General features: G+C 50.2%; 1 protein-coding gene across 4 annotated transcripts in view; it reads left to right on the top strand.

Annotated features, from left to right (window-relative positions):
* DPH1 (diphthamide biosynthesis 1) overlaps window positions 1–27,571 on the top strand; it is a 1,923,189-nt gene that overhangs the window by 1,757,264 nt on the left and 138,354 nt on the right. For all 4 annotated transcript variants that reach the window (XM_078680142.1, XM_078680145.1, XM_078680143.1 and 1 more), the window contains one exon: window positions 21,209–21,287. In XM_078680142.1, the coding sequence (XP_078536268.1) occupies window positions 21,209–21,287 (79 nt within the window). The remainder of the gene's footprint in view (window positions 1–21,208; window positions 21,288–27,571) is intronic.

Raw genomic sequence — 27,571 nt, 5'->3', positions numbered from 1 at the left:
GAGCGCATGGGCATAGACTGTTGCAGAGTATAGTGATATAGAAGTCAGTCGCGTAGAATGCAGTGGCGTTGATTAGAGTGATGCATAGTAGAGTACAATGGCGTAGAGTGCAGTAGCGCAGAGTGGAGTTGTGCAGAGTTGAGTAGAGTGGTGTGGAGTACTTATGCTTAGAGTAGAGTGGCACAGAGTCTAGTGGCGTAGTGTTGCAGAGTAGCGTGGCAGAGTGGTGCAAAGTAGAATATATTGCCATAAAGTGGAGTGGCATAGAGTGGAGTGCTGCAAAATAGAGTGGCGTAGAGTGCATTGGCATGGAGTGCAGTAGTGCAGACTAAAGTACCTTAAAATTCAGTGGTTTAGAATGCAGTGTTGCAGAGTAGAGTGCAGTGGTGTGGAGTGGCGTAGAGTACAGTGGCGTAGAGTTGTGTTGAATGGACTGGTGTAGAGTGCAGTGGCATTCAGTACTGTGGTGCAAAGTCGACTGCAGTGGCATAGAGTAGTCTGCTGCAGAGTAGAGTGCAGTGGCATGAAGTGGCATGGAGTAGAGTGGACTGGTGTAGAGTATTGCAGAGTTTAGTGTTACTGAGTACATCAGCATATAATCCAGTGGCATACAATGCAGTGTCCTAGAATGCAGTGGCATAGATTAGACTGGTGCATAGTACAGTGCAGGGGTGCAGAGTGGGGTGCTGCATAGAGTGCAGTAGTGTGAAGAGGCGTAGAGTGGAGTGATGCAGAGTGCAGTGATGCAGAGTAGAGTGTCACAGAGTGCAGTGGTGTAGAGTGGCATAGAGAGGAGTGGCATAGATTGCAGTGGCATATAGTGTAGTTGTGTAGAGTGCATAGGCATAGAGTGTAGTAGGTTAGAGTAGAGTGGTATAGAGTGGAGTGGCGCTGAGTGGATTAAGGCTTAAAGTAGATTGTTTTAGAGGAGAGTGAAGTAGCATAGTGTGGATTGGTGCAGATTAAGGTACAGCGGCATCAAGTGCAGTGGTGCAGAGTAGACGCTCGTTGTGCTCACCGGTGCGCCTACTTAAGGCGGACTCGTTCTCTGGAACCTGGTCAAGGTACCTGCTCTACTGCTGCAGGTCGCGCTGCTGCTGTGCTTCGTTGCTCATTTTTAAAATCCCGTTTTTTATCTTTGTTAAATTTAATTTTACTTTCCCCTGTTTTTAGGCGTCTTGCCTGGGAGTGTTCCCTCGCCCTCTTACCTGCACTTAAACGGTAGAACCACCGCTGTTTGGCGGGTCCTGGGTCCCGGGGTGGCTGGGTGGTCGCCATCTTGCCTTGGGCTCTCATTTCTTGTCACGGGCGCCATCTTGGAGCGTCTCGCGCTCGTTGTGCTCACCGGTGTGCCTACTTAAAGTCGTCCTCTCCCGCGCAGCGGGATCGCGCAGTGGGACGCCGTCGCTTAGCCGGAGTCGTGCCTGAGTCCTGCCCGTCTGCGCCCGTCCGCGCCAAGGACGCGTTGGGCGCGGCGGGCCTCAGGTACTTGGGTTGTAGTACTGACCACTTAGACCTACAGGATGATCATCTATTCTGCTACTACTTTGCAGCTCATAGGGCGGTCTCTCCCCAGATGCTCTTATGCACCTCTGCATCCACTTTGTGGCCCTCATCAATGCCCTTGTGGCCAGTGGGCAGTAGACTCCCCGGCTAAATCTCGCAAGGAGGCTATACCATCTGCCCCGCGTACTCATCGTCGGTCCTCTACCTTACGCATCTTGAGCCTTAACGCTAGATCCCTAGTTCAACACCACCTAGCTGTTAGAGACCTGATGCGCGAAGAGGCCCCCGATATCGTGGCTATCACGGAGACGTGGTTGAAGGACGACGACGTGGCCATTATTAATCTGGCATTTCCCTCCGACTATTCGGTCTTCACTTCAAATCGATCGACTAGAGGGGGAGGCATCGCTCTTGCAGTTAGAGCCTGTTTTCCATGTCGCTGGTCCGCTTCTAACATCGCAGGCTGCGAGAGTGCTGCTTTCAAAATTGCGGTTAACCCTCAGTTCTCCCTGTCAGGAATGGTAGTTTACCGTCCGCCGGGAAGTGAGGTGTCATTCAAGGCTGCTTTCCCGGATGCTGTTAGTTCATTGGCGATGGGATGTGCGAATTTCTCCATTCTGGGAGACTTAAATTTGCATTTTGAGAATCAGAGTATTCCCGCGGTGCGTTGTATACTAGCCGACTTGGAGGCTCTCCAACTTCATCAACTAGTACTGCATCCTACGCACACCGGTGGCCATACGCTAGATCCGTTCTTTACGAACTTGTCCAAGGCCACAGTTACAGCTGTTACTCCGCTCGGCTGGACAGACCATTCTTTGGTGGTTATTGAGGTCCTCGTGCCGGGAACTTCGTCACCTGCGTCGGCAAGGACGGTCTCTGTTTGACATTGGAGTAAATTGAGACTCGAGGACTTTCATAGAGTCCTCGCTGCAGTGCCGCTGGGACCGCTGGAGGATGCAGATGATGGCTATGACCGGTTCTGCTCGTGGGTTACCACGGCTCTGGACTCCTTGATTCCTATTTCTACTAGGAAAATTAGTTCGCGGGAGTCCAGCCCCTGGTACGATAGTGCACTACGTGCACTCAAGGGCAGTTGTAGGCGAGCAGAGAGGGAATGGCGGAAGGTATATGACAGTGGTAGGAAGATTATCTACCTTGCGGCCGTAAAAACTTACCATCGTGCTATATGTAAGGCCCGGGCAGCGTTTTACGCTGCGGAATTTGGCAACAGCCCTAATCCAGCTAAAACCATCTTTAAGGTGGTAAAAGATCTGGCTGTGAAGCGAGCCTCGGCAATTACTCCAAGTTCTACGGCACACTGCGATGCTCTTGCCCTGTTCTTTCTGGAAAAGGTTCAGAACATCTACCTAACATTTCCTGAGGTCAGGCTATTGGTAGGTACCCCAGACTATATGGCTGGTGATTCCATGCTGTCTGTGGTGCCTCCATTAACAACTAAGGGCTTTGACACTCTGGCCCAGCGGGTGAAATCCGGGTCGCCCGCTGATCCGCTTAAGCCTGCCCTTTTCAGAGACCAGCTTTTCATGGGTCGTACCTCGATCCTTTCTCTGTTGAACATCTCACTAGCCTCAGGCACGGTCCCTGCCAGATGGAAGCGGGCTGTGGTCTCGCCCATTTTAAAGAAACCCTCTTTGGACCCGGAAAAGCCGGAAAGTTATCGGCCCATTTCCCTGCTCCCTTGGCCGACCAAAGTTTTGGAGGCCCATGTGAATAAGACTCTTTCCGACCACCTCTCCCGTCTGAACATCTTAGACCCCACCCAGAACGGTTTCCGTGCTGGACATAGCACAGAGACCGCCCTTCTCACCATGGCTGAACACCTTCGCACAGTGATGGATGGAGGACAGACGGCGGCGCTGGTACTACTCGATCTGAGCGCCGCCTTTGATACTGTCTCCCATCCAATCCTGTTGCAGCGCCTGGTGGAGATAGGAGTGTGTGGGTCTGCCCTCCAGTGGTTTCGGTCTTTCCTCGAGGATCGTTTCTTCAGCGTTGCAGTGCCACCGTTCCAGTCCAAATTCCATCCACTGAAGCAGGGAGTACCACAGGGATCCTCGCTGAGCCCCACGTTGTTCAACCTTTACGTGAGACCGCTGGCTGAGGTTGTCAGGCAATGGGGTATGACCATGGTGTCATATGCCGATGACACTCAGCTAGCGGTTACGATCAGCGGGGATGTAGACCTGGATTCTCCCAAGTTTCAGAGTGGTCTTAGGGCAGTGGCAAGCTGGATGGAGACCAACTGCCTCCAGCTCAACGCGAAGAAAACCGAGGTTATGATCGTCGGCAGACGGGCGGACCTCTGGGGAGATAGGTGGTGGCCTCCGGAGCTTGGGCCGGCTCTCCTCCCGGTGACGGAACTTAAGAACCTGGGAGTGTGGATGGATCCCACTCTCAGTTTTGAGGGGCACACAAAAAAAACGGCGGCGTGCTGTTTTGGAATCCTCCAATCTTTGCGCCCAATTCTCAAGTTCTTTGATTCACGCACCCGTCCGTTAGTTATACAGGCGACTGTTATATCACGCTTGGACTATGCCAGCTCGCTTCTGGCGGGTGCTAACCAGGCCGAACTTACCCGACTTCAGCGGGTGCAGAATGCCGCTGCAAGGGCTATTGTGGGTCTCCCCCGTTTCTGCCCTGTCTCTAGTACCTTGAAAGCTCTACACTGGCTGCCAGTTAGAGCCAGAATCCAATTTAAGGTACTCTGTTTAGCTTTTAAAATTTTAAAAGGTACGGCTCCACAAACTCTACTGGACCTCCTGACCTGGTACGTCCCCACTCGGCACCTGAGATCTATGGGTCAAGCTCTCACCAGTATCCCTAGATACAAGTTGTGCCGTGTTGGAGGCCGGTCTTTCCGGGTTAAAGCGGCCGAACTGTGGAATTCCCTTCCGGTGGGGATTCGGCTGTTGGAAGATCTTTTGTCCTTTCGTAGGGCGATTAAAACTTTCCTTTTTTAAATAAAAATCTGTCTGGATTGTTTTAGCTGTTGTGTTTCTGTGGTTGTCGCGTGGTACCTTGCCGTGCGCCGGGACGCCCCTTAGCTGGGGCAGCTGTGCGCAGTACAAATCCACGTAACATAACATAACATAACATTAGAGTGGCATACAGTGAATTGGCATAGAGTGCAGTGTTGCATAGAGGCATAGAGTGTTATTTTACAGAGTAGATTGGAGTGGCCTAGATTGGAGTGGTGTAGAGTAGGGTGCATTGGCATAGAGTAGAGTGCTACAGGATAGAACAGAGCGGCGTAATGTGAAATGGCGTAGAGTACAGTGGTGCAGTGGCATGGAGTATTTTAAAGCAGAGTGGTGCAGAGGAGAGTGTAGTGGTGTGGAATGGTGCAAACAAGAGTGGAATATGCATGATGTGGGTTCACGCAGCAATTACAGACAACACATTTTCAATTGAAATGACCATTACATTTGCACAGACCTACAGGGTACAGACGATAACTTGTGGAAATGGCATCATGTAGTGTAATGATTTAAAAAAAAATCATATTAAAGTATTTGTTCCCAACACAATTAAAAATTAACAAAAATGTAGTTAATTTGTGTTCCTAATTTTGATATATTCTGAAATACTTGCACAGTTCATTTAAATGTTGTTGTGTGCTAGAAAGAAAAAATGTTCCTACCCCCAGTACCTAGCACGATTGTCACATAAATCCTCTCACTTTGAAGTTACATAAATAATGTAAACATCAAGCTCCCTTGGAAAACAGTGCCTGATATTTGACGTTGGTCTTTGAATGCACAGCAAATGTGACGAGATAAGAACAAGTTTACAGGCAAGTTTATGTAAAGGAGCACTCGTGGAAAAATACAGGGGAATTGGTGTGAAAAGGCTTTTGCTCCTTGGAGGGAAAAACTCACCCAGGATAGCCTGAAACAAACGAAGCCAGCAAATAGAAAAACAGAAAATGTGAATTACAAACCACAAAGCCAATGATAAGGAATGGGCAGAATGCATTCCCATGGAAGCTTTCTGAATGTCCCCAAGATGTCTTTCACCCTAAAAACGTGAGATGGTTCATAAGGTGTGATCATGTTTATGTTTTACCTGCACTCTCTAATGGCTTCCTGGCTTCACGGCACTTTACAGAAGCCCCAAAAGTCTATTCATCACCCATTAAATCAAAGAAACGGGTGGCGAGTGACGCAATTAGGATGGGCAGGCAGAGTGGTCCTACGATCATGGATGTGCAACATAGTGTGTGCATTGTGTTATTAGTTTCTTGCTTCGTCCAATCTTGCGCTGTCCGTGTTTTCCCTCAGCGCATCTGATTGGACTGGGGTTAGCCGAAAGTGCATCACCAGTGGTGTGTTGGGCATGGTCCTTGGGGTGTCTCAGGGGCTATGAACCTCCAGGAGTTTATAGTGTTCACCCTGTTTGCCGGCCCTTCGGATGCCTGGAGGGCCTGATGGCTACCTTGATTGACTCATCCGCCCTCCTATTTAAACTTGCCTTGTAGGAGAGGGGTGTTATCAAAGTGTTTTGTTAAAGTTGTAGTTAATAACGCTTGTATGCTTTTATTGTGGTAATTGCCTCTTTGGCCATAGGAGAAGGTTAGTATTGCTCAAGTTGTGTTTTTTCACGGCCTCAGCTTGCTGGCAGAGTTTGCATCTTCAACTGGTCAGGTTCACAGCAGCGGCATGCTGTACCACCTTCCAGGCCGATCATGTTCATAGCAAGAAGGTGAAATTGCGCCCTACACAGACCAATCAGGCTCACTTTGGCAAGGTGCAGTTGCTGCCTCCCATGTCAATCAGGCTCACAGTGGCGAGGTGCAGTTACAGCTTTTCAGGATGTCACAAGCTAGTTGTATGAGAGGCAACATATACAAAGCAAAGCAATGTGTAAGACATTCAACAAGACAATAGAATCAAGTACAGTTATTCATCTTTTATTTTCAGCTGTTCAGAGCAGGCAGATGTTGAAACCAGCCAACGCGTTTCACCCAAACATGGGCTTCTTCAGGGCAAAGAATTGAAAAAGTTTTTCTGAGATGAAAGTAATTCTTCAAGTGTAGTCAGGATTACAAGGATAATTAGTGAATTCTAATTTAAGAATCAAGAAGCTAATGTGAGCCGCCCTGATACCTGCAAGCTTCTGAAGCCTGACACCACGCCTTAAGTCCTGCTCTGCGCCTATTGCAGGTGTGAACACGACATACCTACGCCACGGCAACCTTTGTGCCCACGTGCAGAATCTGTTTCCCAGTCCCTGTCCTGAAGAGAACCTTGAATACTTAGGTTCGAAACGCGTCGACAATACCACCCTGTGGCTACAACAAAGGGTGCCGCTAGGACTGGTTCCCGTTTGTTCGCTTATGGATTAATCTCTGCACTGTATATAATTGCAATTTATTTGAATTATTATACATTTGTGATTGTCTTTTGGTGTGTCTAACCAATCTTTTGTTTGATTCTTTGTTGTAAATTTGTAAATGTGTGCATTTGTAGATACTGTATATATGAACCTTTTGAATTGACAGTGGTTTTGTTTGTGCTTGTGTTTCAAAAAATTGCTGATAAATGTAAAAAAGAAAAATAAACTTGTTTGAAAAATTAAATCCAGTGGTCACACGGTACAGATTGACTGTGTGTCTGGTGAATTGTTTCACGAATAATCCTGTCCAGCCACCCTGTTCTGTTTTTCCTATTGTTGAGATCCGGGTTGGTCAGATGTAGGATCCAATACCTTTACTGTTTCACAGTCTCACAGCAGGTGGCATTGGGGCTGTCTCCAAGCAGGATCACCCATCGTTTGGGCACTGTGAAGTACACCTGGTTGATCAGTTTTTCCTAAGCAATAACCCGGGACAGAGAAAATGGCAGGTCTGACCTGGAAACTTCCTTACTTAAAAAAAAACAGACACTGCTCTGCCACCCTTCACCCTTATCATCCACCAAATGGAAAACCTGAGAGAAAATGAATAAGCAGCCCTTTGCTATCAAAGTGTTCTTGGAATTTCTAAAGATAGCCTTGTCTGCATCCTCCTCAGTTCAGTGTCTGGATCATAAACCTATAGCCACAGGAATGTGGGCCGCACACTTTCACTGTGTGGTAAAGGAGTCCCCATACTCCATGTTGTGGAGTCAGTAGTGCCATACTCTTACTGAGACTTAATGACTCAGATTAAAAACGGTCACACAATAAATTCCAAATCACAGTACGCTGCCACCACTGCTTTATGTGTCACACCTCGGACTGTGGCAGCTGTCCTGTGCCCACAATGAAGGCATGCTTGGTGCGCCCCTCAAGGTCACTGTTCAGGTGCTGGACCTTGCGTGGTCAGGGACAGGCACACCTGCTAGATTAGCGTGAGTCCACTTCTCCACTTGACAATACTCAAGTGGATACCTTTCTGCTACAACCAGCATAGTAGGGACAGAATGGAAAGTCACAACTTCTACAGCCAACTCAGTTTCAACCTACTTGTCTATTACATACAGGGCTGGCGCTAAGTGTGGGCAGCTGCCCAGGGCCTTGCACTCAACCCACCAGCGTGGGGTCCCACACCAGTGCAACACACAACCGGTTCTCTTGTACCCCTGCAGATCCTTGCAATTGGGCCCATGGGAGGGGGCCTCTCAGGGATGGTGGTGGGGAGGAGACACTTCCTCTTGTCCCAGTTGCAAGGAGACACATTTTGCAGGTTTGTCCTGCAATTAGGCCTCTTGCCCGGCTGCCCATACAGAGACATTGCAGGACGACCTTTGTTCAGCACTTTAGCGCCTCCATGGTATTAACTTTCAGTCCACAAACAATTCTCTCACCTTCAGCTCCATAGGAGCTGTAAAAGAGGTGCTTGTGGGTGGCTGAGAGGAGGAGCTGTGGCCCAAAGCATCTTCAGGAGCCCTGAATGTGTCATATATGGAAATTAGAGGGGCCTCGCACATTCCCTTTCTACCCAGGGCCCCGAAAATCCTAAAACCGGCCCTGCTTACATCCATCACACTGCTTCACACACGACACAAAAAAACTTCCACAGAGGCTCAAAATAAAGACTGTACCCTTCCAACCGTACAGTCCGCATGGTGCAGCATGCCAACAGCTCTAACTGCGAGCTCGGCACTGGACCTTAGCACTGCGCAGGGTTGCTGTCTGTTTTATTCACTCTGCACAGCACTGAGCATATGTGCAGCCCCAGACCCTGCACGCGGCTAATGATCCTGGCAGTAGCGCTTACCCCATGGTGTCCTTGAACTCCCGTAGTTCGGGTGTAGTGAATCTGGCGGGGAGCCCAGGGCCAGGCAGTGATATACGAGCGTTATGCCTGGGCTCGTTATCCCAGCCTTTCAGAGGGTCCCAGGGAGGCCCTCAGCCTGACCTGCTTTTTTCGCAACGGCTCCATCAGGATTCAAGCAAGCCGGGCCGACGAGGCTGAAATGCCAGAAACCGGTCCCCGGTAGCTTGTATCCTTTCTGGTGAAGAATTGGCTTGGTAGTTTGGTCTGCCCTGTTCCCATGATGCACTGGGCCAGGGACAGACTAATTTGCATATAGCCAGGTTCTGAGCTGGGATGGGGCAGTGAGCTAAATAACGGTGATGGATCAAGCCCTGATCTTTGGACTGGGTAAGAGTGGTCTGCTTAATTCAGACACCCTGTTCATCACCACCCCCTTTTCTGAATCGTTTTTGGCCACTACAGGTGTGGCAGGGTATACTCAGACATGAGTCCCTTGCTCACTGCTCCATCAGGATTCAAGCAAGCCGGGCCGACGAGGCTGAAATGCCAGAAACCGGTCCTCGGTAGCTTGTATCCTTTCTGGTGAAGAATTGGCTTGGTAGTTTGGTCTGCCCTGTTCCCATGATGCACTGGGCCAGGGACAGACTAATTTGCATATAGCCAGGTTCTGAGCTGGGATGGGGCAGTGAGCTAAATAACGGTGATGGATCAAGCCCTGATCTTTGGACTGGGTAAGAGTGGTCTGCTTAATTCAGACACTCTGTTCATCACCACCCCCTTTTCTGATTCGTTTTTGGCCACTACAGGTGTGGCAGGGTATACTCAGACATGAGTCCCTTGCTCACTGCTCCATCAGGATTCAAGCAAGCCGGGCCGACGAGGCTGAAATGCCAGAAACCGGTCCCTGGTAGCTTGGATCCTTTCTGGTGAAGAATTGGCTTGGTAGTTTGGTCTGCCCTGTTCCCATGATGCACTGGGCCAGGGACAGACTAATTTGCATATAGCCAGGTTCTGAGCTGGGATGGGGCAGTGAGTTAAATAACGGTGATGGATCAAGCCCTGATCTTTGGACTGGGTAAGAGTGGTCTGCTTAATTCAGACACTCTGTTCATCACCACCCCCTTTTCTGAATCGTTTTTCGCAACGACAGCTCCTGGTCTGGTTGTATGACGGAACCCTGCATGCATTTACCCCGCATACATTTACAACACATTCACTATCTCGGCTGCGACTTTACCACACAAGTCGTTACAGTGACTTGCCTTAGGGGGTGCTGGACTTGGAATTAGTATAATTTACTATTCAAACTCTAGTCTACGCTACAGTAGGGAAGGTTCTGGACTTAAAAATCCAACACCAGTCCAACAACGCTTCCCCTAAAGCAAGTCGCTGTAATGACTTGCGGGTTAACAGGAATGCGTGGTGACGTTACAGTCTGGGTAGTGACTGCGTTGTAAAGACAGGTCATGGTTCTGTGTGCGGGTAAAGGATGTTACCCCTGGACTGTATTATTCACCACTTGAGCCATCTAAGCCCCCCCCCCTCACCCACGCCTCATTCCTCCTCGATTTCGGTCATTGTTTCCATGGGCGTAGGAGACACTAAATTTCTGGGGGGGACAGGGACAACCTGGTGGACTTTCCAGTGACCCTATACAAATCGCCCATTGTGCGAGACCGTACGCGCGTTAAACGTATACAATTGCATAGTTATGAAGAGAAATATTGAGAAACGCTGGCAAGTAGTCACAGTCTGCAAGTATGCTTAATTTTTATTTACATTCACAATAAAGACCAAATGGGAAAAAAATATGTATATGAATCTTGCATCTTCATGCACCAAGAAAACAAAGGCCGGACAAAAAAAGGAATAATAAACTAAACGCTCTTAGCGACATTCCTACATCTCAAAATTCAATCAGACAAATTAGAAATTGTTTTTCTTGCTGCAGGAATCTGCTTTAAAATTATGAACTTTATTTTGAAAAGCCAAATAATTTCTTGCGCCGTTCATTGCAGAGGACATATTATTTCGCTATTCTATGCAGGTCAACTGAGTCCATCATCTCTTTATGTATGTTGCATTGTTTTTAAAAAAACGCTTTTCTTCTGGGGAAACATTTTTTGAGTGCAACTTGCTTCAAACAAATAATAGAAAGCCGCCTATTGGATAACTTGTGTTATTCTCCAATGAAGCGGCCTTGGGGTTCCGGTGATATTTACACCCCTTCATCTGGCCTAGACGCAACTGTAATGTTGTAACCTAGGGGATTGAAGGGAGGGGGGAGAGGTTATGCTTGTGCATGTCAGTGTGTGGATAGAGACTATTAATCTCTTAAAGCAATAGACCAAAGTATATGTAAATGGCACCAGAAACTATTAATCGAATTTTATTGCATAACATCCAGCGCCTGGTGTTCAGTATAGCGACCTCAGAAGGATGAAATGCTGAGTCAGCAGTGATATGTACACAAGGCTAAACATGTCCTGAACTCTGAAGGTATTGTCTGCACTGAATATTTTGAAAGCAGGAATACTTAAACGGGCTCGGAGTGATTATTGTGCTGCTGAACCGGAGGAGAGAGTTGAAGCGGCCGCTGCGTGCCAACCCAGGCACGTTACCACAGAGCCTGCGCCAGCCTCAGTGCCCCAATGAGAGGTGGCACGCGGACGGTACTGCAATGTCTGGAATTACCTTCCTTTATTATGGTTGTCATTATTACTAGTGATAACTGGTAATTCCTCAATCCCTACTGTTCCCTGCTACCCCTCGTCCCACCCACCCCCATCCCTTGCTAAACGTGTGTTGGAAAGGTGCTTGTAATGTGTGGAATAAATTATTGGCTAGGGATGATTACGGGACATTTTACGATTATCACAACTTTGTGTTAACTAATAATTTACACTTGTCGGACCACTGATTAATAAAATGCAATCGGGCCTAGAATGAATAATACATATGCAAACACATGCTATTGACGTTCGTTTCTGCGTGTATGTGCATGTATCTGTGTGTGCATTTATATTTTTCGAAAGGGCTGTCAGGGCTGCCCTGAAATTTGGCAGATGGCAAAGGTTTTCGTGAGGCCTATTTGGAATGGGGGGGATCTGATGCAAACCGAGCACGTGCCCCGTTTCTGCTGTTAGGAAAATGATTGTGAGGATATTTACAATCATTGACCCTCTGTGAAATCCAAGGTCACAGCTTTTGACCCGTCGGTTGTGCACAGATGTGTGCAGACGGAGAGGTACTTTTGAGCTAAAGAAGGGGCTGAGGGATCCGCATCACCGAGAGAAGCGAGGCGGAGCTGAATAGAGAGACGTAGAGGCCAAAGAGAAGGATCTTTGTAGATCAAAGGGCAAGCAGAGTTTGGAGACAGAATTCAAGAGGATGGAAAGGAGTATGGGGTAGGTGCGTTCAGAAAGAGTAATCACAAGGAGGTGTGAAGAAAACACAACAGGGCTCTGAGGAGGTGAAAAAAAGGACTAGCGTGCTGGTGAGGGATCAGGCTTGTGGTACTTGAAGAGAGTGCCATAAATCAATAGTGTGCTTTCCCTGCCAAATCTCTGTTTCGCCTGCTCTATATGTAAAGGCAGGCCTAGTGAATGTGTACTGAAAAGCATGCTACCAAATTATTGCACTCCGGTGATTATATGAAGATAATTGTGTTTTGACTCTATCCAGCATTAAGCAGCCCGTGGGGAAAATGAGCAGTTATTTTCGCATGGTATAGTAATGTCATATGCACATTTTGTTATTCCCTTCAGCCATTAGCAGGGCAAGTCAGGTTCGCTTGCTGTGCTCGCTCGCCACAACCTGTACACCCCACACCCCCACCACTGTCAAATGTCACCAGGCGCCCCTGGCAATGCAGTGTAACAGCCCTAGTGTTAACTGAACCAGTGGCGTAACGAAACTAGAGGGGCCCCCCTGCAAAGTACACGGAGAGGGCCCACTCCCCAACACCTACCACTTTTGCTTAGGGGTCCCCTGGAGCTCCGCACTCCCGCATTGTGGGGGCTTATGCTACATCACTGCTGAAGAAAAATAATCACTGAAGTATTGCCTAATATACATACAAACGTTGCCGAAAAATAAATAGGGGCATGCTCAATTTACTCTGAATGTGTGGATGCGAAACACGATTCGGTATTCTCAACAAAGTTAAAAATGTACATGGAGAATATCTGTTGCAAAAGCCATTTGTCAAGTTTTTCATGTGTCACACCGCATCCAGAGGCACCAGACCCTCCAATAAAGAAACATCAATAAATCAAATACCCTTGCAGGGCTGAAAGCTGACATCTGCAAAATGTCGCAAAAGAAAGGCTTATTTTATGATGGGTGTAAGGCTTGTAGTGATTTCTAATATTGGTTCAGCATTTCACTGACCAGTTACAGCTTATTACATTATTTAATCCAACCAATGGATGCACATGTTTATTGAAGGTTTAATATGAGTTATTGACATTAAAATGCATTCACAAAGTAGGATACATTCCCAATCACAGAATGTCCCACATACGCTCAAAAGTAGTATCACAAGTTATCTGTCTCCGAGCCATGGTGACTCTGTCATCAGAACTTCTCTTGCCCTTTTCCATAAGAGCAATTCAAACATGAATGGGTAAATATCATAGTTTGCAAATGTATTTCTCAAAATCATGGCTCTGCACGGATGCACAAATGCTCACCCCAGCACATGTGCTATCTCGATAGCAAACAGCGCAGCTCAGAAGTTTCATATTTATTTTCATTTATACAGTGCAAGCAAATAACAGGATAAAACCTAGCTATAAAAAATGACTATGAGAAAGATAAACTGGAAATGCCACGGTTTGTCTAAAAACAGACACTCTGACTGCTCTGTTCCGTTCACACTACCACTACCATCATGTTACAGAGTTAAATTAATTACTTACAGGGACAGCCTTTTTTGGTTTAGGTAATCTACGAAGGAGGCTTGCTGCTCGACACGATGATTACTTCTGTCGTCGGCTGAATAGGTCTGCGGCTGCGCAGTATGGGCCGGCCGTGGGCAAAAACACTGCTCATTGGGCCACTCCGGGTACACACTTGAAGATTCGCCAAGCAGGGTCGAATTTACAACCCTTCACCTTTGTTTGAACGATTTCAAAATGGGGTGTGACCTAACTTACCCCGAGGCAGGGGCCCAGGCAGTTTCTGGCAGTACCGTGTGGCTTACAATAAGGTGGCCAGCTGGGCCGCGACAAGCAGCGGCATCCAATTTGAAATATTTTAAACACATGCAGTCACATGAGATAGGAGCTCTTCGCCGGGTACACTGGGAACCATGTCAGTACTTAGTAAGCAACGTGCAGTGCAACCAATTATCAATATTTCGTGTAGAGTGTAGACCCGGCCCTGAAAAATAAGTGCCGGTGCTAAGCACTGGCACAAATTAAGCACTCAGGGACGGAGAGGTGACGGGCATTGGCAGAGAAGTGGCACGACGGGGGCGTGTGAGGAAGAAAGGCTGAAAGCGGTGATGGGGTGATAGGGGGAGAAATGGTGACAGCATGGAAAAGAATGAAGGAGAAAGTATGGTGGAGAGAGGAGTGAGTGGAGACACGGCAAAAGAGAATGAGGGGAAGGAACAGGGAGGGCGTGAAGGAAGGAAGGAGGGTGGAACATTGTCAGGATCAGGAATGGATGAAGTACAGCGAGTGGGGGAATCATGATCCTGGTGGGGTGTGGGGTGGGGGGTAGCAGAAGCTTGGCAGGAAGCTGGAGTGGGGTGAAGCACGCACTGAGGTCTGAGGTAAAGGGAGTGAAGGAGAATGAGGTGGGAAAAAACATGTTATGGAGGGAGGGAGGGAGGCAAGAGGCTATTAATGAAGGAGCGCCTGGCAGAAAAGAGGAAGCATAACATGGAAGAAGCATGGTAGGGGGTAGAAAGCATGTCAAGGGGTACGGAGGAGGGTGTCACAGACCGTAGAAGGGTGAGTGAGCATGACCTGGAAGGACAGGGAGGGACTGAAGGTGGTGTGGTAGAGAGCACACAAGAGATCTGGCAGGAGGGGAGAGGCCATGAAACAGAAGGCGCTTGGTAGATAGCTGGTGCGCGAGACATATACATATACATATATATATATATATATATATATATATATATATATATATATATATATATATATATATATATATATATATATATATATATATATATATACGCATTTATTGTTTCTGGTAGTGGAGCAGTGTAAACTTTTTGGGAGGCTGGATAAAGTTTCTGAACTCTGGAATATTCCACCCTGGCTAGCAGTACAGAGAGTTGTCACCTAGTGCCATGGGCATATGCTATCATCAGTGCTGGGCAAGTGTACAAGCCTGTAGAAATGCCACTAAAGTCTTTGAACCACCCTTAAGAATCCCAGCAGGGCTCACTCAGCCTTTCATCCTCCTAGGTTCTATAAAATTAATGTAATTGGTTGGGAAATAGTACCGCTATTACTTTTCATTGTTATGGTATCTCGAGATCGTGGTAGCAATTGGTGCTCAAAAGCAAGTTATTACAATTTAGACTTGGTTTTTTTCCCCGCGAAATTATTGAGCAGGAAGAAAATAAACCGGGGCTTACATTTTTATAACTCCAGGCTATCGGGATTGGTATAGAACCTGCCTTGTGTTAGTGTTATGTTGTCTGTTTGCTGCATATTACTGAAATCATAAAAATCCCATTTGTCAAGTTTTCGTGTCAAGCCAAAGCGAAAATCAGATTAGATCGTTCAGTGCGTGAATGCTGGTCTCCGACGCCGAGCTGGAAACTGTTTACATTACATTAGAATCAGAGTTCATATAAGAATGAACGCGGTGCATGTCCTACATATACGTTTATTTATTGTGAGGTTTTTTTAAGCACTACAGTTATAGTTATACCTCAAGTCTTTGTTGCTTCGGTGCACTTTCTTACAGTAACCGGAAGACTCTTCTGTTCTGTGGTGCCTTGGCTGAGGGAAAAAGCGAGACTCTGGTATATTTGGGAGTGATGGGACGCTTAGCTGTGACACTCCAACAACCCATGGGTGGCAGTACAGAGAGGAGGCAGATTTTTATGGGAAAGAGTCTGCTGAACACTCATGGTAGCAAAGTAACCGGTGAGATATTTTATAGGGTGGCATCAACAGACGGACCCCGTCAGTGAATAGGTGTATTGTGCGCTTAGGGGGCCCCTGGGCCTCCCCGCACCGCGGGGGCTGAGTGGGCCTTTGTTACGCCCCTGAACCGAACGTCAGTCATTTCAAAGGGATAGGTGCTCACGCAGGAGGGACCTCACGCTTCAGGGAGCGTGCTGCTGCTTGCAGGCAACAGGCACGATGCGAGGAGTCCGAGGCCAGCATATCAACCAGAGCACTGGCTGCAGGCAGCAGAGGTGAGAACGAAATAATGCCCGGAGCCTCACAAAGAGTTCAAAAGGGCAGAGGCAGGGGGGCGAGTGGCCTCTGACGTCACCTAATGGCGGCTCACAGACAGGTACCTGGAGAGGCGCCAGGTCAAGTGCAGGGCCATTAGGTCACGCAGCACCTCTCGCACTTTTTTTCGCGCGCTAATGGCCTGCCAATCTCCCTCTCAGGAGGTAGATGGGAAATTTGTTTGACCCCTCGTCCCCCCCACCCTTGTCCCCCCCACCCTTGTCCCCCGTTTCCCCCCCACTCCAAAATCTGGGGGGGATATGTCCCCCGCGTCCCCCACAGTTCCTACGCCCATGATTGTTTCACTTTCACGTGTCTTCTTTCATTAGTTATTCCCTCCCATGTCCCACCAATAGGGAGCCGCCGTGTATGGGTCACACAGGTCAGAGATCAGGAGGAAGCGAATGTCCGTGTTGAGGTCCACCGGCAGATCTGGGTGTGATTGACAGGCTGGGGCGCCAGTAGCACAGCCGTGGGCGGGACTCAACACTACAATGAGAGTTTCTGCTCTCCCGGACTGACGTACATCGACAGAGCTGGTCACGGGCAGCAGGGGTGCTGCAGGTCAGCAGGGAGGTGCATTGGCATCTCTCGCCGTGGGTACCAGATTTCCAGCAGCCAGTAGTGTTGCACGCAAGGTCTGAGACACGCCGGCAGCGTTGCTTGGGTGTCAGTCCTGGAATCGTATCGAGGCCGGGAATGGCGTGCCTTCGTATACTTGTGTGTCCATGACCGGGGGCTGCGGGGCCAGGCCAGCGCTGCGGGGACTCGTCGCTGCCAAGCGTGGATGTGTTTACCTTTCTGCAGTGAGAACAGTGCGCAGCATTTAAGTGACTCGTCCATCACTCGGACAGGCTCGGTGACACGTTACATAAAGCAGGATCGTTAAGCACACCCTGTCAATCATTGCAAAGCTACCATGTACAGTGTGAGCACAGCTCCATCCTTAGTGTGCATCTACGTTGTAAAATATGCAGGGGTGATTGATGCAGGGCGTGACTGAGCCGCATGGACAGAGCCGTGTTTCATTCCTGGTGCTGCAGCAGCTGTGGGGTGTGCTGGCCAGGTTTGAGGTGCTGCAGCAGAGCTGTGTTTGATATGTGGGCGCTAGAGGCTGGCACTGAGGTGAGTTGGCGGAGCTGTTTATCGCTTGCAGTTCTGTAATAGCCAGGGGTCTAGCATGTCAGGAATAATGTGCAGTGACAGAGCTGTGCTTGGGTCCTAGTGCTGGCATAGCATATGGTTTGCAGGCCTGCATTGAGATGTGTGAGGTGAGCAGAGGTGCTGCAGGTCAGCAGTCATGTAAACTGACCGCTCGGGGTGTAGGTTCTACCTATAGAATATCCTCCAGAGATATTGAATGTCAGGGTGGAGTTGCTTGGGCAGAGTTCTGTTTGCGTCCGAGTACTTGTATTGCATGGGTTTGCAGGCCTGCATTGAGACGTATTGGCAGGGCAGTGTGAGAAGAGCAGCGGTGCTGCAGGTCAGCACTGATGTAAACTGCCAGCTCTGTGTGTGGGTTCTAGCTAGTTATGGATATTTAACGTCAGGGTGGAGTTGCTTGGGCAGAGTTGTGTTTGGGTCTCAAGGGTGAAATAGCAGGAGCTGCAGTAGATCAGGACTGAGATGCATTTGCGATAGCATCAGTAGCATAGCATCAATATCAGGATGTGGTGACCGAGGCCAGTGTTCGAAGGGGCACTGCGAGTCAGGGTCGGATCTGCCCGCGTCGCTGTGTATGGGACCCCCTGACATACCGTCCTGACTGCGGGTCAGAGTTAGGTGTCTTAGTAGTTCTGTTTGTGGTCCCAGTGCTGGTCAGTAAGGAATGGTGCAAGTCAGGATTGCTTGTGTGGCCCCAGTGCTGTCACAGCTGTGGATGCTGCAGGTAGGGATAAGTGTTTGCACGTGTCTGTTCCGGGTCCCCTCACTGGAAAACAGGGAACGCCGCATGCCAGAATTACCTGTGTCACTAGCGAAAGTCTGTATAACATCCGCGCCTACCATGAATAGGAAGGGGTGGCTGTGTGTGAACCACAATAGGAGTCACAGGGGGAAAGAAACCAGAGGTAATGCCGTCCCCCACTCACAACATTATAAACAACAATTTATTTATGCATTTTATGCATTTTTATATAGCGGGGACTTTACCCGAAGGCGTCAGAGCGCTTCACATTAGGAACAGAAATGAAACATAATGAGAATCATTACACACTAACAGATTACAAAAGCATACATTACGTTACATAAGGTAATAGTGACAATTGTGAGCAAACAAAATACATGAGGTAGTAAAAATTGTGAGCAACCAAAAATACATGAGGTAGTAAAAAGTGCACAAGAGGAAAAAGTCACAAGTGTGCGGTTACAAGAGAAAACAAAGTATCATTTGAGGTATAATACTGCAAAAGATGCTAGACACTCATGCACAAAAAACAAGCGTTACGTAGGCAAAGGTGGCACTTGTGCAGGTATCAAAGGTAGAACATGTGAGAGGTAGCAAACCGTGTGTTACCAGGGCAAAGTGGAGTGTGCATGTTACAAAAGGGCACCAAACAAAAGTACATGGAAAATACTACAAACAGGCAGACACTCCAACCACAAGAACACACTGGGAAGGCACTTCCATGGTCATGGGAGGTAGAAAATTTCAGTAGTGGGAAGTCTTCCTCCAAATAACATGAGGACGTGAATTACTTTTGGAGGTGTCTCTGGAGGAGGAGAACTTTGAGGTCCCTTTAGAAGGCCTGGGAGGAGGCGGTGGTCCGGAGCTGAGGCGGAAAAGAGTTCCAGATTCTCACTGCGTTGCCTGAAAAGGATTGGGCCATTGTTCTCTCCTTCTTGAAAGTGGGAGGTTCAAGCAGTAGATTTTCTGCATTGCGTGAAGGTCTAGAGCCTCCAGAGAGTTTCAGTTTATTCGCCAGGTATCGAGGAGAGGAGGAGTGCAAGGCTTTGTGGGTGATACAAGCGGTCTTGTAGATAGCTCTAGCCTCGAAGGGAAGCCAGCGGAGGGTAGATAACAACGGTGTGATGTGATCGCTTCTTTTGGCCCCATAAATAAAACGAGCTGCTGAATGGAAAACAGACTTAAGTGGGGACAGGTGAGATTTGGGGAGGCCAGTAAGAAGAGAATTGCAGTAGTCTAGTCTGGAGAGGACCAGTGATTGCACCAGGGTTATAAGGTCCTGCTCCGGGAAGAAGCATCGGATTCCCCAAAGAAGGCGCAGTTGGTAACGAGCAGATTTTGCAGTAGAATTGATATGGGGAGTTAGAATGAGTTTTTTGTCTAGAATGACACCAAGGGATTTTGCGCTGTCGACAATGATGGGTTTATTGTTTAGTAGATTCATCTCATCCATCCATGATTGAACCGGGGGAGGAGAGAGTGAGGAGGAGAAGAGGAGGAATTCAGTTTTGGAGGGATTCTGAATCAATTGATGAGTTGACATCCAGTGTTGGATGGAGTCAAGAGTGGAGCTTAGGATGGAGAGATCATGAGTGGAGGTAACCTTGAGGTAGAGTTGAGTGTCGTCTGCATAGAGATGATAGTGAATCCCGGATTCACTATCAACAATGGCCTCACCTCAATTACACCTACACCTTACAGGAATGACAAAACAAGGGTTTCCAATAACTTGCCAAATCCCTTTGAGTGTGATAACTTGTACTGCTCTACTTTGTCACAGTGTATATATCTCTACTACTTTTTTAAAAAAACATCCAGGCTAGGTTCCACCTCCCACCACTGAAAAAATGTGAGGGAAGAGAGAGAGTACCTCACGGTAGAACTACCAAAGGGGTTGCTGGCTGGTACTCGCCAGCTTACCCGCTTATCAACATCGGCCACTCTGTGTGTGTGTGTGTGTGTGTGTGTGTGAAGAAGGGAGAAAAAAGTGTATATTTTTCTTTTACACAAAGTTCAGTGAAAAAATAATAATAGTGAGTGCAGCAACCGTGCTTGCTATTCGCTCTATGTACTCAATAAACCCCTGTGAGAATCAATGAACGTAATTCTCACCTTTTAAAATCCGGTAAGGCTTGCTGGCCAACCAATTTTATTCCAAACTGCAAGCCCTCCCAATTAAAAATGGTTACCATCGAACCATAGACAATTCATGTTTTGTTGCTACAACTTCTCGCAACTTCATCAAGGCTGATAGGGGTTCAAAATCGCAGTCTTCACTTTAAAATTCTCCCAAAACCTGTGATGGTAGCAAGAACAAGCCATTTGTAAGTCTCCATCAGCCTTCATCAAAGGCATAATGGAATCCAAAGTTTCTTAAAGTACACAGTGCTGCTGCAATTACGGTACAGATTCTTTACCTGACGGTTACGAAGTCACTGCATACCTGTAACCATCACTGATATGGACATCGTGTCCTTTGATCACGTGTCCGCGGGAAGACTATCCAATATCTAGCCCCCTGCAGGTATGTATCAAAATATAAAAAACGTCATTAGTTGTTTGCTTCTGTTGCCTATATCACAATGCCAATGTTAACGCCCTCCACACCCGTGGCTACCCTGAACAGGAAGGGATGGCTGTGTGTAAACTGCAGTGCTGTAATGTTTTTAGGATGAGTTTGAGGGGATCATATCAAAACAATAGGAGTCACAGGGGAAAAGAAACCAGAGTCCTCATTTCATGGCAGCAAGGAGTGAAGAAGGTAAGAATGACTTGTGTTGTCAGGGGGAGTGTTGACAGCACCGGCTGCCACTGAGGGGAAGGGACGCTTGTGTCACCGGGCTGTGTGTGGGCCCCAGTGCTACAACAGCTGTGGATAGGGAGAGCCTGCAATGCCTCGGCGCAGGACAGCAATGAATGCAGTATGCCGGGCTGGGGCGCGATAGTAGCTTTGTATGAGTCCTGGCGTGCAGCAGGTCATAAAAGTGCATAAGCAGGACTGTGCGTGCGTGCACGCGCTGCTGTAGAGTAAGATGGAAGCGCCTGGGCTGCTTTCATTGCACGCGGTGGTAGTGGCAGGATCTCCTCTCACTTCTCGGTATGTCCGTCTCCGGCCACTAACATGTCATCCTTTCTTTCTAGGTGGGTCCAGGTGGCGTGCCCGAGGCTGTCCATAGATTGGGGCACATCCTTCGCTCGCCCTCTCTTAACCCCCTATGAGGTGAGTGGGAGCCAGTGGGCGAGCACTGTGACCAGAAGGGATGAGGGTGCCTTATGATGAAATGAGAGCGTAATGTTGGGGACACAGAGAAAGTATGTGCTGAAAATAAGATCTTCGTGTTAGCAGTGCACACAAAGCCTTATGAGCAAACATCAAAATGCCAAGACTGTCTCCCAGCTGTGACTTCAGCATGATGCCAAGCAGCGCCTCTGCCTGGTAGAGGCAAGAACTGCACTGGTTGTCAACACCTCCCAACCCAGCCTGCCTTTGAAACCCCAGAAGCCTAGTGCTCGCAGGAGATGCAGGGATTGAAGGGGCTGAGAACGCTGAATAATCCTATACTATTCATTGTGGCGCCTCCTGTTGGGAGAAGGAGGGACTGCGCTTCAACCATTACCTTCAGCGACTCCTACATTGAGAGACAGGGACTGCCATAGCTGTCATAACTCCCTCATAGCTAATGCTATGGACAGGTATTGCTGAGTCCCCACTCCCAAACCCTGATTTGAAAGCAGACCGCAGCAGACTAGCTACACTTGGGATCCCTCCCACCCCCCGCCATGGGGTCCCCGCTACCAGCACCCCCTCTGGTATAGACCACACTCCAATACCATCAGTACTTTTGGGTTAGGGGTCGTAGCAACCACGGCCGTATTTATTTACACAAAACACATCATAAAAATTAGCATTTCACATTAATCCGCAGAAACCCTCTTAACACTCCATACAGTATTATGCATATCCTGCATTGAGCCTAAGCGGTGAGGTAACCTGAAACCTTCCCTGGCCAAAACCGCCCTTGGCCGGCACACTGCGGGATCGGGAAGGGATCCCGGCCTCTGCGGGTGCTCTGTCCAAAAGCAGCGCCCAATAGCGAATTAGGTAGTTAAACAAGCATTTGCAATGCAATAGGTCTCGCATTAGGAACGTGTGAGCTATTGGTATTGTAAATGACACATCTTTTTAATACGTGTTGGCTTTGAAAATATATAAATTAATAGCATTGTTATTCACCAAAACCAATAGCTTACACTTTCCTAATGCGAGTCCTATTGGCTATGGCAATGCTTATTGGTAGCAATCAAGGACAGTGCTGTTGTGGTGCTCAGTGATGATGTGGTTGGGCTGAGTGATGTGGTGGTGTATTAGAGTGATGTGGTGGTGTATTAGAGTGATGTGGTGGTGTATTAGAGTGATGTGGTGGTGTATTAGAGTGATGTGGTGGTGTATTAGAGTGATGTAGTGTATTCCCAGAGTCATGTGGTGGTGTCCCAGAGTCATGTGGTGGTGTCCCTGAGTGGTGTGGTGGTGTCCCTGAGTGGTGTGGTGGTGTCCCTGAGTGATGTGGTGGTGTTCCTGAGTGATGTGGTGGTGTTCCTGAGTGATGTGGTGGCGTCCCTGAGAGATGTGGTGGTGTCCCTGAGTGATGTGGTGGTGCCCCTGAGTGATGTGGTAGTGTCCCTGAGTGATGTGGTGGTGCCCCTGAGTGATGTGGTGGTGCCCCTGAGTGATGTGGTGGTGCCCCCGAATGATGTGGTGGTGTCCCCGAGTGATGTGGTGGTGTCCCAGAGTGATGTGGTGGTGTCCCCGAGTGATGTGGTGTGTCCCTGAGTGATGTGGTGGTGTCCCTGAGTGATGTCGTGGTGTTCCTGAGTGATGTGGTGGAGTCCCTGAGTGGTGTGCTGGTGTCCCTGAGTGGTGTGCTGGTGTCCCTGAGTGATGTGGTGGTGCTCCTGAGTGATGTGGTGGTGCTCCTGAGTGATGTGGCGGTGCCCCTGAGTGATGTGGTGGTGTCCCTTAGTGATGTGGTGGTGTCCCTGAGTGATGTGGTGTCCCTGAGTGATGTGGTGGTGTTCCTGAGTGATGTGGTGGTGTCCCTGAGAGATGTGGTGGTGTCCCTGAGTGATGTGGTGGTGTTCCAGAGTGATGTGGTGTTGTCCCTGAGTGATGTGGTGGTGTCCCTGAGTGATGTGGTGGTGTCCTGGTGTCCTCGAGTGATGTATGTGGTGGTGTTCCTGAGTGATGTGGTGGTATCCGTGAGTGAGGCGGTGGTGTCCCTGAGTGAGGCGGTACTGTCCCTGAGTGAGGTGAGTGAGGCGGTGGTGTCCCTGAGTGAGGCGGTGGTGTCCCTGAGTGAGGCGGTGGTGTCCCTGAGTGAGGCGGTGGTGTCCCTGAGTGAGGCGGTGGTGTCCCTGAGTCATGTGGTGGTGTCCCTGAGTCATGTGGTGGTGCCCCTGAGTCATGTGGTGGTGCCCCTGAGTCATGTGGTGGTGCCCCTGACTCATTTGGTGGTGTTCCTGAGTCATGTGGTGGTGCCCGTGAGTTGTGCCCCTGAGGGATGTGGTGGTGCCCCTGAGTGATGTGGTGGTGCCCCTGAGTGATGTGGTGGTGCCCCTGAGTGATGTGGTGGTGCCCCTGAGTGATGTGGTGGTGCCCCTGAGTGATGTGGTGGTGCCCCTGAGTGATGTGATGGTGTTCCTGAGTCATGTGGTGGTGTCCCTGAGTGATGTGGTGATGCCCCTGAGTGATGTGGTGGTGTCCCTAAGTGATGTGGTGGTGTCCCTGAGTAATGTGGTGGTGCCCCTGAGGGATGTGGTAGTGCCCCTGAGGGATGTGGTGGTGCCCCTGAGTGATGTGGTGGTGTCCCCGAGTGATGTTGTGGTGCCCCCGAGTGATGTTGTGGTGCCCCGAGTGATGTTGTGGTGCCCCAAGTGATGTTGTGGTGCCCCAAGTGATGTTGTGGTGCCCCTGAGTGATGTGGTGATGCCCCTGAGTGATGTGGTGATGCCCCTGAGTGATGTGGTGGTGTCCCGAGTGACGTGGTGGTGTCCCCGAGTGACATAGTGGTGTTGTCGCCGAGTGACATAGTGGTGTCCCTGAGTGACGTGGTGGTGTCCCAGAGTGACGTGGTGGTGTCCCCGAGTGATGTGGTGGTGTCCCCGAGTGATGTGGTGGTGTCCCCGAGTGATTTGGTGGTGTCCCCGAGTGATGTGGTGGTGTCCCTGAGTGATGTGGTGGTGTCCCTGAGTGATGTGGTGGTATCCCCGAGTGATGTGTTGGTGTCCCCGAGTGATGTGTTGGTGTCCCCCGAGTGATGTGGTGGTATCCCCGAGTGATGTAGTGGTGTCCCTGAGTGATGTGGTGGTGTCCCTGAGTGATGTGGTGGTGTCCCTGAGTGATGGGTGGTATCCCTGAGTGATGTGGTGGTGTCCCTGAGTGATGTGGTGGTGTCCCTAAGTGATGTGGTGGTGTTCCCGAGTGATGTGGTGGTGTCCCCGAGTGATGTGGTGGTGTCCCTGAGTGATGTGGTGGTGTCCCCGAGTGATGTGTTGGTGTCCCCGAGTGATGTGGTGGTGTCCCCGAGTGATGTAGTGGTGTCTCTGAGTGATGTTGTGGTGCCCCTGAGTGATGTTGTGGTGCCCCTGAGTGATGTGGTGATGCCCCTGAGTGATGTGGTGGTGTCCCTGAGTGATGTGGTGGTGTCCCTGAGTGATGTGGTGGTGTCCCTGAGTGATGTGGTTGTGTCCCTGAGTGATGGGTGGTATCCCTGAGTGATGTGGTGGTGTCCCTGAGTGATATGGTGGTGTCCCTGAGTGATGTGGTGGTGTCCCTGAGTGAGGCGGTGGTGTCCCTGAGTGAGGCGGTGGTGTCCCTGAGTGAGGCGGTGGTGTCCCTGAATGAGGCGGTGGTGTCCCTGAGTGAGGCGGTGGTGTCCCTGAGTGAGGCGGTGGTGTCCCTGAGTGAGGCGGTGGTGTCCCTGAGTGAGGCGGTGGTGTCCCTGAGTGAGGCGGTGGTGTCCCTGAGTGAGGCGGTGGTGTCCCTGAGTGAGGCGGTGGTGTCCCTGAGTGAGGCGGTGGTGTCCCTGAGTGAGGCGGTGGTGTCCCTGACTGAGGCGGTGGTGTCCCTGAGTGAGGCGGTGGTGTCCCTGAGTCATGTGGTGGTGTCCCTGAGTCATGTGGTGGTGCCCCTGAGTCATGTGGTGGTGCCCCTGACTCATTTGGTGGTGTTCCTGAGTCATGTGGTGGTGCCCGTGAGTTGTGCCCCTGAGTGATGTGGTGGTGCCCCTGAGTGATGTGGTGGTGCCCCTGAGTGATGTGGTGGTGCCCCTGAGTGATGTGGTGGTGTTCCTGAGTCATGTGGTGGTGTTCCTGAGTCATGTGGTGATGCCCCTGAGTGATGTGGTGGTGCCCCTGAGTGATGTGGTGGTGTCCCTGAGTAATGTGGTGGTGCCCCTGAGGGATGTGGTGGTGCCCCTGAGGGATGTGGTGGTGCCCCTGAGTGATGTGGTGGTGCCCCTGAGTGATGTGGTGGTGCCCCTGAGTGATGTGGTGGTGTCCCCGAGTGATGTTGTGGTGCCCCGAGTGATGTTGTGGGCCCCGAGTGATGTTGTGGTGCCCCTGAGTGATGTGGTGATGCCCCTGAGTGATGTGGTGGTGTCCCGAGTGACGTGGTGGTGTCCCGAGTGACGTGGTGGTGTCCCCGAGTGACATAGTGGTGTTGTCGCCGAGTGACATAGTGGTGTCCCCGAGTGACGTGGTGGTGTCCCCGAGTGATGTGGTGGTGTCCCCGAGTGATTTGGTGGTGTCCCCGAGTGATGTGGTGGTGTCCCCGAGTGATGTGGTGGTATCCCCGAGTGATGTGGTGGTATCCCCGAGTGATGTGGTGGTGTCCCCGAGTGATGTGTTGGTGTCCCCGAGTGATATGGTGGTGTCCCCGAGTGATGTGGTGGTGTCCGTGAGTTGTGCCCCTGAGTGATGTGGTGGTGCCCCTGAGTGATGTGGTGGTGCCCCTGAGTGATGTGGTGGTGTTCCTGAGTCATGTGGTGGTGTTCCTGAGTCATGTGGTGATGCCCCTGAGTGATGTGGTGGTGCCCCTGAGTGATGTGGTGGTGTCCCTGAGTAATGTGGTGGTGCCCCTGAGGGATGTGGTGGTGCCCCTGAGGGATGTGGTGGTGCCCCTGAGGGATGTGGTGGTGCCCCTGAGTGATGTGGTGGTGCCCCTGAGTGATGTGGTGGTGCCCCTGAGTGATGTGGTGGTGTCCCCGAGTGATGTTGTGGTGCCCCGAGTGATGTTGTGGTGCCCCGAGTGATGTTGTGGTGCCCCTGAGTGATGTGGTGATGCCCCTGAGTGATGTGGTGGTGTCCCGAGTGACGTGGTGGTGTCCCGAGTGACGTGGTGGTGTCCCCGAGTGACATAGTGGTGTTGTCGCCGAGTGACATAGTGGTGTCCCCGAGTGACGTGGTGGTGTCCCCGAGTGATGTGGTGGTGTCCCCGAGTGATTTGGTGGTGTCCCCGAGTGATGTGGTGGTGTCCCCGAGTGATGTGGTGGTATCCCCGAGTGATGTGGTGGTATCCCCGAGTGATGTGGTGGTGTCCCCGAGTGATGTGGTGGTGTCCCCGAGTGATGTGTTGGTGTCCCAGAGTGATATGGTGGTGTCCCCGAGTGATGTGGTGGTGTCCCTGAGTGAGGCGGTGGTGTCCCTGAGTGAGGCGGTGGTGTCCCTGAGTGAGGCGGTGGTGTCCCTGAGTGAGGCGGTGGTGTCCCTGAGTGAGGCGGTGGTGTCCCTGAGTGAGGCGGTGGTGTCCCTGAGTCATGTGGTGGTGTCCCTGAGTCATGTGGTGGTGCCCCTGAGTCATGTGGTGGTGCCCCTGAGTCATGTGGTGGTGCCCCTGACTCATTTGGTGGTGTTCCTGAGTCATGTGGTGGTGCCCGTGAGTTGTGCCCCTGAGGGATGTGGTGGTGCCCCTGAGTGATGTGGTGGTGCCCCTGAGTGATGTGGTGGTGCCCCTGAGTGATGTGGTGGTGCCCCTGAGTGATGTGGTGTTGTTCCTGAGTCATGTGGTGGTGTCCCTGAGTGATGTGGTGATGCCCCTGAGTGATGTGGTGGTGTCCCTAAGTGATGTGGTGGTGTCCCTGAGTAATGTGGTGGTGCCCCTGAGGGATGTGGTGGTGCCCCTGAGGGATGTGGTGGTGCCCCTGAGTGATGTGGTGGTGCCCCTGAGTGATGTGGTGGTGCCCCTGAGTGATGTGGTGGTGTCCCCGAGTGATGTTGTGGTGCCCCGAGTGATGTTGTGGTGCCCCGAGTGATGTTGTGGTGCCCCGAGTGATGTTGTGGTGCCCCTGAGTGATGTGGTGATGCCCCTGAGTGATGTGGTGGTGTCCCGAGTGACGGGGTGGTGTCCCGAGTGACGTGGTGGTGTCCCCGAGTGACATAGTGGTGTTGTCGCCGAGTGACATAGTGGTGTTGTCGCCGAGTGACGTGGTGGTGTCCCCGAGTAATGTG

Source organism: Lissotriton helveticus, chromosome 3_1 (assembly GCF_964261635.1).
Source record: "Lissotriton helveticus chromosome 3_1, aLisHel1.1, whole genome shotgun sequence".
NCBI classification, from domain to species: Eukaryota; Metazoa; Chordata; class Amphibia; order Caudata; family Salamandridae; genus Lissotriton; species Lissotriton helveticus.
This window is presented reverse-complemented; position numbering and strand designations above follow the sequence as displayed.